Source organism: Danio rerio, chromosome 2 (genome assembly GCF_049306965.1).
Source record: "Danio rerio strain Tuebingen ecotype United States chromosome 2, GRCz12tu, whole genome shotgun sequence".
Taxonomy (NCBI): domain Eukaryota; kingdom Metazoa; phylum Chordata; class Actinopteri; order Cypriniformes; family Danionidae; genus Danio; species Danio rerio.
In genome coordinates, this window is record NC_133177.1 from 18,848,538 (window position 1) to 18,863,377 (window position 14,840).

The 14,840-nt window shown below is 34.6% G+C and overlaps 2 protein-coding genes and 1 long non-coding RNA gene across 3 annotated transcripts in view; 2 read left to right on the top strand and 1 right to left on the bottom strand.

Moving 5' to 3' along the window:
• Nucleotides 1-2,167: 2,167 nt before the first annotated feature.
• On the top strand, nucleotides 2,168-5,216 carry fbxo36b (F-box protein 36b). Its single transcript, NM_001045398.1, is given in 4 exon segments — nucleotides 2,168-2,255; nucleotides 3,084-3,192; nucleotides 4,036-4,208; nucleotides 4,641-5,216. Coding segments are annotated over 4 exon segments (540 nt in total). The 5' UTR covers nucleotides 2,168-2,216; the 3' UTR covers nucleotides 4,860-5,216.
• Nucleotides 5,217-6,843: 1,627 nt separating this feature from the next.
• On the top strand, nucleotides 6,844-12,272 carry LOC103910036 (probable G-protein coupled receptor 148). Its single transcript, XM_009298445.5, has 2 exons — nucleotides 6,844-7,299; nucleotides 7,429-12,272. The coding sequence occupies exons 1-2, from the start codon at nucleotides 7,251-7,253 to the stop codon at nucleotides 8,466-8,468; spliced, it is 1,089 nt and encodes a 362-aa protein (XP_009296720.1). The 5' UTR covers nucleotides 6,844-7,250; the 3' UTR covers nucleotides 8,469-12,272.
• The window catches only part of LOC100002071 (uncharacterized), a 30,633-nt gene continuing 24,191 nt past the window's right edge, over nucleotides 8,399-14,840 (bottom strand). Inside the window, exon 3 of the long non-coding RNA XR_012391299.1 lies at nucleotides 8,399-8,477. This is a non-coding gene — a long non-coding RNA (uncharacterized lncRNA). The remainder of the gene's footprint in view (nucleotides 8,478-14,840) is intronic.

Consider the following 14,840-nt stretch of genomic DNA (forward strand, 5'->3'; position numbering starts at 1 on the left):
TTAACATTAGGGTCAGTATGATTTTTTAATGTTTTAAGATAAGCTCATCCTGCTCACCAAAGCTGCATTTATTTAATCCCAAAATACAGAACAAATTGTAAAATTGTGAAATGCTATTGCACTATAAAATAACTGTTCAAAAGTAATTTGTTTAATTTAATAATTCATTCCTGCGGTTTAAAAGATGAATTTTCAGCTTCATTACTCCAGTCTTCTGTCACATGATCCTTCAGAAATCCCTCTAATGTATGTTATTGTTGTTATTTTTTTATTAATAATGTAATAGTAATAAAAACAATAATGTCTGGAGTAATAATTTCATTTGCAACCTCATACAATAAAAAAGCATTTATTTAAATTTTTTATAAATATTTTTAAAACATTGTACTTTAAAAAAAAAATGCCGCCTTAAGAATAATAAAAAAAAAACACCAGACCCTCAACTTTTCGCCGGTAGTGTATACAACCCATGTTTAACATAGTGGTGCTACACTAACTCTGTAGCCTGGGGGTTTGCTGATAAAAGACAAGTATCAGTACTAAAAAAACATGGTACCCCTTTTATCACCTAAAACCATGGTTACATTTTCAGAAGGCATTATTTTCAAACCAAATTATTCAGTTTTTAAAATCCAGTTCTCAATGTTAGAATGTAATACTTTGCAAAATAAGTGAATAAGTTTAATCCATATTGGAGCAAATAAAAAACAGATGGACGGAACAAATTGAATTAACATGCACATGCTGAAAGACAGATGTTTTTTCTTTTTTTGATTCACCAACTGTTCTTGCATGATTGGTCCTTAAAATGTTCTTTATAATGTTTTTTTTTTCCTAAATAAAGAATTTAGCAAGTGTATAAATAGAATATTAATGATCAAATTAATTTATTCATTTATTTATGTAACTTTGCTATGTCAGTAAAATACTCCTCCAAGTTATGTCATATTTTAATATATGACAATTTGGAATAAACTTCCATTGCCATACAACACTATCTTCTGTTCCACACATTGCCAGTGTGCCTGCAGTTTCATGAAGTCATCGATACTCCTCTAAAAAAAAAACAAGTGTCCATTTCATCCTGTTGTGGCAGAACTTCAAGTAAACAGGCTATGAAAACAACAGTATTATTTATTTTATTACATGTTGCATTTTGTAATACCCTAAATGTTTTCTAAAATGTTGTTTAGACTATGTATGAAAGACATACAGTGGAAGTCAAAATTATTAGGCCCCCCTCCCCCATTTCTGTTTAATGGGGATAAGATTTTTCAACACAGTTTTAATAACTCATTTTTAATAACTGATTTATTTTTTCTTTGCCATGATGACAGTAAATAATATTTTACTAGACAATTTTCAAGACACTTCTATACAGCTTAAAGTGAGATTAAACTGCTTAACTAGGTTAATTAGGTGAGCTGGGCAGGTTAGGGTAATTAGGCAAGTTGTAAAATGGTGGTTTGTTCTGTAGACTATCAAAGGGGCTTAAAGAGGCTAATAATTTTTACCCTAAAATGTTTTTTAAAAAATTAAAAGCTGCTTTTATTCTAGCTGAAATAAAACAAATAAGACTTTCTCCAGAATAAATAAAATATTATCATTAATAATAATAATAATAATTTCCTTGCTCTGTTAAACATAATTTTGGAAATAGTAAATAAAGAAAAAATCAAAGGGGGGTCTAATAATTCTGTCTTCAACTTTGTGTTAAGTTGCTTTATATTTGTAGTACAGCATTCTGATACAAATGGATGGTCAGGGTTGTTTGCTTTTTCATGAATGTTTTTTTTCCCTTTACTCCATAGTTCAAAAATCACAGAACAATTATATAATAATATAACATGGGACATTAAATTAATGTAAATGAATATACTACTCAGTAAAAAACTTAAGAATGTACAGTAGAACAAAACTGTGAAGTTTGATGCATAAATGCTGCTATCCTGCAATAGTCAGACAAATTGATAACGTACTATAAAAGAACCACTTTCAAGTGTGTTTTGGATGTGTTCCTTCCTTTTAAGGGCTCATTAAATGGCCCATAATAGCAACACAGGCTCAGCGTGAGATGAAGATGATCTTTCCCTCTGAAAAATAAGATGACGTAGTGGAGTCTGTTGTCCTGGTAACGCGTCAACTGTGTCCAAGCGGGAATGGCGAGTTTGCTTGGAGAAACTCTGTTTGAGATCAGTGGACAAGGTCCTGCACCCATGAAGGACTATTTTCACTTTGCAATAACAAAGTCTGAGGTTTGTCTAGTGATTTTTTTATATATTGTTAACTGCAGTGCGTCACTTTTGTGGCAGCTTTATGACCAAAGATTGCTGTTTGTATCGTTAAGACGTTAACGTGTTCTCCCGGTTCCAGTTTTAGACACAGATGTTAAGTTACCGATGTAACGTTAGTTAAACTATATAACAGTGTTACAACATTGTGTTTTTATCAAGAATTGTAGACTTTAGCTGTAAACTTTAATTACGTTTAGTTAGCTAGTTTTAAAAGGGATAAATTAGTTCACTCAAAACAATCAGAACTGGGAATTATGTCATAACGTTAGTTTACTCACCCATGACTTGTGACAAATGTTTGAGTTTCTCTTGTGTTTAACGTAAAAGAAGCTTTTGAAAAATGTACAAAAACCGATAACCATTGACTAAAACAGGTGTGTCAAACTCAGTTTCGGGCCGCAACCCACATTTCAGTTCCAACCCTGCTTCGACACGCTTACCTGTAGGTTTCAAACAAGCTTGAAGAACTGAATTAGTTTGATCAGGTGATTATTTAGTTAAAGCTAAACTGCAGAGCTGCGACCCCTTGACACCTGTGGACTAAATTGTTACAGTGTGTTTGTTTTCATGGGACTCAATGGTTACATGTTTCCAACATTTTTCAAAATTTCTACTTTTATGTTTAATTTTTTTTAAACCCTATTAAGTGTATAAGGAAATATTCCACTAAGTGACATTACAACAATTATTATAAGTTATAACAACAGACAAACTGCAGCCATTACAAAAACCTGATTTTCTTTTCATTTGTCTCATCTTAATTACTATGATGGAAACGCTTCACTTCAGGTTATCTGGAGCTGGTGGAAGATATCTTTGAGATTAGGCTGCAAGAATGCACCACCTGGACAACTGAGAGAAACACATGAAGACTTTCTAGAAGACAACCGACTGCAAAGTAAGTTTTTCAGACATTTTTAGGCTAGGCCAGGGATTTTAAAACAGTGATCCACAACAAAGAGTTATAGAGAGTCCTTGGAATTGCCTGAAAAAAAAAGTGTGAAAGTAAAGACAAATGTTTACCAAAAATGACTTTGCAATTAAAAAGTTTAGTGAATTGTCTGAAATTGTATTTAAATAAGTCAATATTATTAGCCCCTTTAAGCTATTTTTCCCAGAGTCTACAGAAAAAACCATCATTATACAATAACTTGCCTAATTACCTTAACCTGCCTACAGTGCCTAGTTCACCTAATTAACCCATTTAAGCCTTTAAATGTCACTTTAAGCTGTATAGAAGTGTCTTGAAAATTTTCTAGTAAAATACTATTTACTGTCATCATGGCAAAGATAAAATAAATCAGTTATTAGAAATTAGTTATTAAAACTAATATGTTTAGTAATGTGCTGAAAAAAATACCTCTGTTAAACAGAAATTGGGGACAAAATAAACAGGGGGGCTAATAATTCTGAATTCAACTGTGTGTGTGTGTGTGTATGTGTGTGTGTGTGTGTAAGAAAACTTTAAATGTATAGATACTTTACGGTACATAATCTAAATATTTTCTTATGATTTAGACAGATTTAAAGTCTTTCACCATATAATATAAATCTTTATTTGAGAAAATACTGTATAGAAAGTTTTGAGATGGGGCTGCATGCAAAGGGATCATCATATCTCTGGCATGTGAATAATTGAATGTCCCTGTGCTTGGCTTGTGCTAACATTACTGTGCTTTTTTTTTTGGTATACACTTAAAACTCAATGATAAACTGAATAATCTGCTCTTTTTTCATTCAGATCAAGTGGCCATGGTATTTGGTTCTCACATCTTGCAGTACTCCAAAAATTTATGTCAGGGATACTATGATTTCATTGCCCGTCTCCCCAATGCTTTACTTTTTAAAATCATGGGATACCTTGACCTTGAAAACATTTCAGTTCTTTCACGCACCTGCCGTAAATTTAGAGAGGTAAGACCAAATGCCATTCTGGTTTCAAATGTGATCTTTAAAGCTGGAGTTTGTATCTTTTTTTTCATAAATATTTTTTTTTATTTATTATTTATGCAAATTATTTACATCACAAACATAACCAGCTTGCTTGTGTTTAATACTGTCTTCTTACCTTTGCCCCATTTGTTTTTAAAAGAAGTCACCAAAGAAGCTGGATGTATATTTGCAGTAATAAACTGCTAATAAACATCCCAAAATACATTATTCCACTCTGTTTACACATAGGAAATAAAATAAATGAATACATTAAGGTGCCATGAAGATCCTTTAAATAAAGCGTCAGAAGCAGAAAAATCTTTAAATCAATTTTACTTTAGGATTGACTTTTTCGTATGCATGTTGAATGGTCAGTGAAGTGTATGTGCTCTTAACTGATTATTTTCCCTCCAGCTTTGTAACTCTGAGGAGTTCTGGGAGCAGACAGTGAGGAAGCATTGTGACACAGTGACTCCAACAGTGGAGGCTTTAGCTAAGGAGGTTGGCTGGAAGACAATTTTCTTCACCAACAAGCTGCAGCTGCAGCTGCAGATTAGCCGCCGGAAGCAGAAGGACAATCAGCCCTGTGAGGATAAAGATGAGCCCAGTTCCTCTTCAGTAGCCCTGGAGTAGTTGGTTAAAGGCCCTATTCAAAGCTTATTTTTTTGTCTAAAAAGATTTTCTTGGTAGAAGTAGAACACAGTTTTTGCTTAATGAATGACGATTTCACTGTGTACTTTTTATGTATACATCTGCAAATATTACACATTTTCTCATATCTCAAATATTTTTTGATCATATCAGAGCCAAAACATCTAATTGTCTGGCATATTTATAGCAATTAAGAGACTTTTATAATACACACATGACAATTTTTCTACTTGACAATATACCTCACACACTACAACAGTATTGTCCTGTGCAAATGCCAATATTTGTGTACAACAGTTTCCATAAAATAGTTTAAATATATTAAAATTTTAATCATTATTCAGCTGTTTCCTAAAATCACTGGGTGGGGGGGGGTGGGGGCAGGCCCCCAATCATAGCTTCAAATGATAGAATACATAGCAAACAATAGAAAATATTGACAATGAAATAAAAGGTTTAACCTATTAAAAATCAAAGGCCAATACAGAAATTAAATAAAGCTATAAAATGTATTTAACTTTTAATTGTATTCGCATATTGATTAAAGTTACTATAGTTATTTAGTGAAGAGCAGCAAATGAATCTCTCATTGTGTTTTGTTTGATGACATAGGTGTCACTGTAAGAATGCACAGATCTATATGAATGAATGAATGAAGCATTCGACTACTTTAGTAACTGTTTGTGCTCATTTAAGAGAAAACTAGTTGTGTTTAAAATAATTTAAACACAACTAATTAGTCTAGTTTCCTAAAGAAACAGTTCACAAATTAATAAAATGGGCTATTTACACACCCACTGGTGAACTCACAACAAATTTTATGGAAGATTATTTTCCCTGAAACTGTGGTCCTGGTGATTTATAAAATGAAGTCTATGGCACCTTGAGAGTCAAAAACATATACAGGCAAAACAAAAGTAATATCTGTGACTTCAGATGATATATTAAGGTCTTATAAAGTGAAAGGTTCGGTCTATGCAAGAAACTGAACATTGTTTCCCAAAAAGAATAGATAATAGATGTCTGATAGATGTCTAAATATGGTCGTCTTGGCTAAAACAAGGATAAAATTTGGGCTGTCAGTGACAATCTAATAGACGTCTAAGAATAGGGCAAAACTATATAGAGTCTGTCTGATCTGTCTATTTGATGACTAGTCTAGTTTTGGGCTATTCTTAGATGTCTATTAGATTTCACTGACAGCCCAAGTTTAACCTTGTTTTAGCCAAGACAACTATGTTTAGACATCTATTAGACATCTTTAAAAATCTTTCTACGTTTAGATGTCTATTAGATGTCTATTGAACATAACATTGTTTGCTGAGGTACTACATTATTTCCTTTAGCCCACAACCTTGGCAAGTCGTTCTTGGTATGTGTGTTTACAACTGTCTGACTCTGTCATATAGATAAGAGATTTCTCACCCATATTAAATTGTCTTTTTTTTTAGGTTGAAAAATCCAGTATTAACTCAGGTACCATTTTGATCTACTCATCCTTCCTCTTTATTATATAACAGCACATCAGCGCATTGCATTATTATACAATAAGAAGACAGCACTCCACTGTGAGTGCTCAATTTGATGCTTCAAAGATAATTTGCTAAGACTGAGAATTAAAGGTGATTATATTGAAAATAATGTTCAGTTTCTTGTACCAGACATCATTACACTTAATATGAACCCAATTTTGACTCTCAAAGGGATGGTAAGAAAATGCATTAGAGACTCTTCTCTAGGACTCACCCATGTAAAAAACAATTTCACCAAAAAATCAATAAAAATACATTGAGTTATTAATATATTATATTTAAGAATTATAATTAAGAAAGTATATACATCTTAGATATATGCCTTTATTGGAAAAAAAAATCGAATTATTTTGCAGCTCATAGCTTCTCCACAGCCAACTGAGTGATAACAATAATTAGTGCTCAAACTAAATAAACCCTCCAACGCCAATCATATCTCAAATATTGACAGCCCCCTGGAGAAAAGCTGCAGCTATGATTGATCATTATAAATAACTGTATGCTTGAGATAACAAGCATTTTGTTTATTATGAGCAGGTGCTTAAAACACAACCCTCATATGTTCAGTTGATTACTATTGCATGGCATTGTGTCACAACACAGAAATAGACTGTGCGTTGAGGGGGGTGGGGGTGTTGGAAACCTGAGATTCTGTGACAGATGCAGGTGAGAATCACTCAAGCCATCTGTGAATAAGAATGACAAGGACCACAAGCAAGGCTGCTGTTAGACAAAACTGTTCATTTCAGATCCAAACAAGTCGAGAAAGAGAGTGCAGAGGGGACCTCGAAATGAAATATGATTTATTAATTAAGCTTTAGCAACAAGTGATTGATCAAAAATGACTAATACCAGCGATCAGATGGATTTGGCTTTTCTGCTTAAAGCAGGTGAGTGGAATCCTACTTAAATTATTCATGTTTTCTTGAACCTCACATCATCTCTTTTGTAGATTTCAGTTTTGAATCAGATTTTACTAATATTATGTTAATGAAATATTGTCTTTTTCATTTCCTTAGGGTATAGTAGCTCCAATCTTGCTGAAAGCAAGACGCTTTTGGAGACTGTAAAAGCATTTGTCCATTTTGGAGCTTTCATAGTCACCGGTCTCTTCACTTGCCTCATCACTGCAACAGTGCAGCACAGCCAAGATCTGAGGCAGAACCCGCGGTACGTCCTGTTGTGCCAACACTGCATCTGCGTGGCTGGCTTTAACATCATGGGTGCAGTTGTGCATGGTCTCCGCAGCCTACGTTGGCCAGTCTCTCGAATAATCTGCTGGATTCTTTTCGACCTGCAGGTGGTGATGGCACGAGGTTTGATGATCACCCTCACATTAATGTCCATCAGCACCTGTCTGTCTATTTGCATGCCACTCCGTTACCCCATTCTGGTCCAGCGTTTCCACCGTTGGGTCATGCTGGTGGCCTGTGTTCTCGCCTTGCTTAACCCCGTATTGTTCACCATTCTAGCCTGTTTGCGCTTTCCATGGGACTACGTGGTTGGTTTAGACACAAAGTGCTCTACAGCTTTGGAAGGCACTGCTTGCATTGCCAGTGCTGTTGCAATGCTGTTGCTGATGGTGCTTCTCATAATCATAAGCTATGTTGCTATTTACCTGGAAGGCAGACGTGCTGGTCATTTCACACGGTCCAACAGTAAGGGTCGCTGCACCATTCTCATCCACAGCCTGCAGATGAGCCTGCACATCTTGCCCTCCCTCATCATCATTTCCCGGCGCGTGGAGTCGCTCCCTGTGGCGATTTCGATTTTCATCCTCTTCAGTTTTGTGCAGTCTCTGAGCCCTGTGGTGTTCGGCTTGCGCTGCAAAGAGCTCTACAAGGAGATGCCACGTTTCTTTCCATGCCAGTGGGAAGCCTTTAATTGCCGTGGTCACAATGGAAGCATAGACACTACCAGCACTGGGACTATAACCAGTGCAGAAACTGGAGCCAGTACAGAGACTTGCATCTCCTCCTGTATGGTCAGCAACACCACGTGTAGCATTATCACAGAGCGAGAGGATGACAATGAGCTACAGACAAGTGGAACATGGTGAAACCTTTACCTAAAAACACAATAGGGAGATCAAAGAACAGACAAAAGGAGAAAAAGAGATCAGAGAATAAACAGCTTCAACAGATTTTTATTTGTTGGGACTTAAACTCAATGTTAGGCACCCCTGCATTAGATGCTATACTCAACAGCACCCTTTATAAGGTATGCTTCTTAAACCGATTGTTAATGCGTTTTTTTTTATTAGAACATCACATGCACAAGCAGCAACTCAATGTATTTAGGCATGCAGATGTGGTCAATGTGACCTTCTTAAGTTCTAAGCGAGCATCAAAGGAAAGGTAATTTCAGGGCTTGTTTTCGCCTGGTCAGTTCAAGCCTTTTATCTGATTGAAAAGCTGAGAAATTCGATCTATCCAATTTGTGAAAACCAATTTTGGGAAAATCTTTCCATTTTGTGATAACGGTTCACATTTGGCCATATAAATGCATCTCAGGCTGAGGTGTTGTAAATCGGTTCTTATAACGGATAACATCAACAGAAGCATCACATACATTGGAACATATTTAATTGTATTTAATTTAACAGAAACGTAAGCTATGTTTGGCTGCAGTACGCTCACACCAAGGTGCAGTGAAGGACTGGCCATCCAGAGCTAGAGATATATACACATATATACAGTACATATATCTAAGATCTGTAATTTTGCCGGTGGTCAGTATGCAAATATGTTATTAAATTACCAATTGGAACATGTTAATATATTAGTGACCACATGGCCATTGCCGATAAAGTGCATGTTTTTGTGTGCATGGAAACGTATTATCCTCCCTCCCTGTTTAATTTGATCTAATCCATGTCCTGGACACACACCTCCTGTCCTGCTTTCACTTCTCATTCTGGGAGCAATTCATTTGTGAATGAATATTCATTATTAACGACTTGTGTGAACCATCGATAGCTCTATGTCTCAATGTGCTTAAATGGTATGTATCATTTGTAATATTCAATAATTTAGGATGAAAAGTATGCACATTGACTTGCAGGCACTGGTATGTTATTAGGCAACCTTATACGTTACTTCAACATTTGTGAACTTATCCGACATTTATGCAAGTTGCTGGCACCAGTGTCTTGTCATATTTCATTTACATTGTTTGCTAATTTTATTCAACAATCTATAGCATAAGCATTTAGAATTTAGTGCAAGTTGGTGCTAATTTGCCTTATGGTGAATGCAGTAAGTAACTTTATTATCATCACTGACGTTAGTTGTTGAGCAGAGAAGTCTGTAACATACAAAAACCTAAAAAATGAAATCTTACCTATAAATTTATGCCTTTATGCAGTGTTTTCCTCGTTTACATGTTACAACACCCATACACAGCGCTTAAGTCCAGCATCTTCACATTGGCTTTAGTCTTGACTAGTGTGGTTGAATGACGTTTGTCCTGGGAGCACTGTACAAATATGGCGGCGCTATTGACGGATGCTCAGGGTCAGTATGCAATATTTAGTGTATATATCTGAGCTCACAAAAAGAGGGCTAGCTCCACGATTACTGTCTTTACAGGCTACATTAAATTTATGTCATAAACATACCTGTCATCTGGGCATTGTGTGTTACATGTTGACACCATATATCTGACTATGTGTAATACAATACATGCTTTAACAGCCACATGCATTTAGACCTGTCCAGTTGTATCTGGAATGCATCCCAGACCACCTTCTGATATGATCTGACCCCAAGCCCTTTAAAGACAGGCCTAAAATGATTAGCCTAGAAAGCATAACAGCTAACGCTAACTATGCCTTTATGGCAGTATACCCACAAAAGAGACCATGTGATTAATTGAGCTGCTGATTGATTGGTGCGTTTCACATTACCAAATTATACTAGAGTTACAGGTTTTCCAATGGTAATAAAAACATTTTCACCTCCACCATAGTAAGAAAATCTCTAGTTTGACCAAAGAGATATCTTCCTCAAATGCGTTCCGGCGGGCATACACACATGCCATTTTCACAACCGAATAGTGATCCGATAAAAAAAGAAGAAATGACCAGGTGTAAACAAATTTTAGATCCAGCATGCCTGAATTCACCCATCCGCTCATTAGTCAACCTCATAACAGAAATAAAGAAAATGTTCAGTGCAGGGGGCCTTCAGGACAGCATTGAAGACCACTGATTTAAAGGATTTTGAATGTGGCATGGTTGTGGATGCCAAACAGGCTGGTCTATAATTTTCTGTAACTGCTGATATGTGTAAGTGGCAGTGCTGTTGTTTTAGGATAGAGGCGAATACTCATATAACTATATGAGCTTAGGTCTTCAGAAGAATCTCCAAATACTTATCAAAACATCATGGAACCCATTTGTACTTGTAATCAGATTGACAAATACACATCTTAGATGTTTGTGAACCAGAAGTTGCTGAGACTGTTATTCAAGTATGTTGTTGCACTTCAAACTGAAATGGAGTATCAAGTAGGGGGCGGAGCTTTGTTTGCGCATCATATCATCACTTCAAACTAACGGCAAAGAGCTTACAATCACCAGAAGGTGACGCTCAATAGAGCGTTCCATTACAACAGCAGCGCCCAGCAACAGCCCTGCGATTCCTCCATTTTGGAGTAAAAGCAATTGGCAGTCCATTGGATCTTATTGCTGTCGTGATGGCAAGCAGCTTGTTTGTTTTTTATTTATTTATTTTAAAAGTACATTAAAGCTAAGATACAGTCAGAAAGACGACAATACAACACTTACTATCACAATCATCAGCACTTTTAATAGTTTACTAAACAAAGTCACTAAACAAACCCTCAGGTTGACATCAACAGAAGTACAGCCACTCTGAAGGTGAAAGCAGATGGTCAGATATTCACTGAAGATTTATCCTAGAGGTAAATCTAGAACGTTGTATAACTTATAGCTCACACTGTATGGAAAGAGGTGCAAAATAGTTTTTTTTTTTTTTTTCCTGTAGCCTAACCTGAGTTTCTGTAGCATTTCTGTACTTCTGTAGAAATATTAAATGATCACATTTGCATGCAGTTGTGTTTGATTTTGATGCTGTTGTACTGTACAAAATGTAAATGTAAAATAGTATTTTTCCGTATTGTGAGATTCGTTTATATTTTCCCCGATTTATTTGTGCTTTTGAATTACATTTTGGGACCTTGTTTTTTCCTCCAACAACTTTTAACATGGAAAAGTTTGAAAGAGTGACTTAATAATTATTAATAGTATTTAAATATTGTCTTGTGGTGGCACGGAGGCTCAGTGGTTAGCATTGTTGCCTCACAGCAAGAAGGTCGTGGGTTTGAGTAACAGCTGGGCCAGTTGGCATTTATGTGTGGAGTCTGCATGTTCGCTCTGTTTTTATGTGGGTAAGGGTGCTCCAGTTTTCCCCACTGTCCAAAGACATGCATTATAGGTGAATTAGGTAAGGTAAATTGTACAATTGTAGTGTATGAGTGTGTGTGAATGAGTGTGTATGGGTGTTTTCCTAATACTGGGTTACGGCTAAACATACTCTGGGATAGTTGTTGGTTCATTCCGCTGTGGTGACCACAGAAATAGAAACTAAGCCGAAGAAAAATGAATGAATGAATGAATGAACGAACTAACATTGTCTTGGTTGGTGTTGTAAATTGCCGTACAAAAACTTTGTAATAGTTCATTTACTATTATTTACAGAATTAATTTTCTTATACATTATATTATTTCAAACAACTAAAATGTCAATTAAACTGTGTAAAAATGTCAATTAAAAGTCAGTTAAACTGCAGAGTTGAATGTTCAACTACATAAATAAACTGAAAAGACTTGTGGATCACTAAATAAGGAAAATGTCACAGATTGTTTCAGGTTTTTTGTGTTCACATTTACAGTGATTTTCATTCATGTTACGTTATTTATTTGAAAGGTTGTTCTCTGTGGTGTAATAGTGTGCATCAAGTTTGAGCAGCAATTCAGAATCAGTTTGATTGTGAAGGAACTACATGAACAATTACAGCATTTTATACCATTTTATTGCACACGTCAAGGTTTAATGTATACAATTGAAGTCAAAATTATTAGCCCTCGTGAATTCGTTTTTTCCTTTTTCAATTTTTTCTCGAATGAGGTTTCACTTGTGAATGATTTTTCACAGCATCTCCAATAATATTGTTTTCTTTGTTGTTTTATTTTGGCTAGAATAAAAGCAGTTTTAAAAATTTTAAAAACAATTTAAGGTCAATATTATTAACCCGCTTAAGCTTTATATATTTATAGTTTTTTCCCTAACTTGCCTAGTTAACCTAATTAACCCATTAAATGTCACTTTAATAATACTATCTTACTAAAAACATCTGGTAAATATTATTTACTGTCATCATGGCAAAAATAAAAGTAATTATTTATTAGAAATGAGTTATTAAAACTTATGTTTTAAAATGTGTGCTTTCTGTTAAACAGACATTTGGGAAAAAATACAGGGGCTAATAATTCAGGAGGGCTAATAATTCAGACTTTAACTGTATATAAACTTAATGTAAATGTACCATGTAAGATACTGTCTATTTTTTTAAATATAATGTTTTCTGAAATATAACTAAGGGTTAATTTGTTTGATGTAAGTTATAAAATTAATTAAAATACTTTGTAATTTTTAATTAGCTAAAATTGTTTCTCCTGTTATTTAGTGCTTAAAAAACAATGTTTTGATATTATCATTTTTGTCAGTATCAGCGTTTTCTAAATATAGTTAAAGAGAGATGACACAAATTAAGATTATTTTCTGATGCTGCCACTTAAATCTTGAGTATCACATTCTATTTCACACTCAGCATGGCAAGATATCACTTTAATAAAGTCATTCTGTCAAACCCATATCCAATAAAGCCTGATTTTTATAACTTGTTAACAGAGTTTGTAATTTGTCTGAGAATGACAGGCCTTAGCTGTCTTTAAAAATGTACAACATCAATCAGGCTGGAATTGTATACGTCTGCTTCTGTAACACGCCCGGTGTCAGTGTCATGTATATTAACGTGTTCCATTGTCTCTTTTGTACTATTTGCCTGGTCATTGCATATACAACACAATCATGGTCCAGTCACTCTAAATAACACTCTTTCCAACAGAATTTGCCACAGCTAAATCTAGACTTTTTAAAGTTCAAAACAGAATAATGCTGAAATAGTATATGACAGTGTTTTCTAATTAAGTGGTGCTGAATTGTATGTATTGTATGATACTTATTCAAATTAATATTATACTTTCATAATTTTAAATGCAAATGTGATGATACTGTAAGCTATGTTTGTTTTGAAATTGTTAACGTTAATAAAATGTTGTTAATATTTAATGTTTTAAATGTCCTGTGATCTCTGTGTAACTTCTCTCTTCTCAATAACAAAAAAAAAATCTGATTAGTTTCATCAGTACAGCCACAAAAGGGTCGTTTAATAATAATTCATAACACAGGGTTTCCCAGTACTGGGTTGCAGCTGGAACAGGTATCTACGGCATAAAACATATGCTGGAGTAGTTGGCTGTTCATTCCACTGTAGCGATATAAATGATAAATAAGGGACTAAGCTGAAGGGAAATCAATGAATGAACTCAGAATAACATTAGTCATTTATTAATATATAAATATATATATGGAAGATTGTAAATAATAATGTTTTGGCATCATTAACCTAGATATTTTCTGTATTTAATGTCCATTTATGTTTAAATATGTTTTTTTTTAATGAAAATAAGGTATAAATCTTGAATTTGTTTTGTGTATGACATCTGTACAGGAGTGTGGTTTCAGGTTATATGTTTAGAGATGCTCTGACTGAAATTGATCCATGTTGACTGCTGCATCCATATGCGTTGACATTCAAAACAAAACCCCCTGTTTTTATGTCACAACACTCCTATTTCTCATTATACCTTCCTCAATATTTAACACTATTGCATCAAACTAACCTTTATAGCTTTAAAAAACATAAGCGTTTTGTCTCATATGCCGTCCACCTGGGAAACATATAAGATGGGAAGTCAGTTTATGTATGTAATGAATGTTTTTTCATGTGATGAAGAATGCATTAAAGTGTGTTGTTTGTTCGCTTATTTGCTTAATTCGTATTTACAGGAAAAACAATAATTAATCAGTATTAAAGAATGTGTGGAATTGTTATTTATATGTTCAGTTTCCCTGATTTCCATAATTTAAAAGAAAATGAAAAGAAATGAAACAGACATTTAAAAACATGCAAAACTAATTATAATATAAATATATATAGTTGAGCGACGCAGTAGGTAGTGCTGTTGCCTCACAGCAAGAAGGTCACTGGTTTGAGCATCGACTGGGTCAGTTGGCGTTTCTGTGTGGAGTTTGCATGTTCTCCCTGCGTTCGATTGGGTTTC

Bases quoted from the DNA above. Each gene is read 5' to 3' on its own strand.
- LOC103910036 (XM_009298445.5), top strand. From the start codon at position 7,251: ATGACTAATACCAGCGATCAGATGGATTTGGCTTTTCTGCTTAAAGCA. The intron at 7,300-7,428 runs GTGAGTGGAATC...TCATTTCCTTAG, and splicing joins GGCTTTTCTGCTTAAAGCAG to GGTATAGTAGCTCCAATCTT.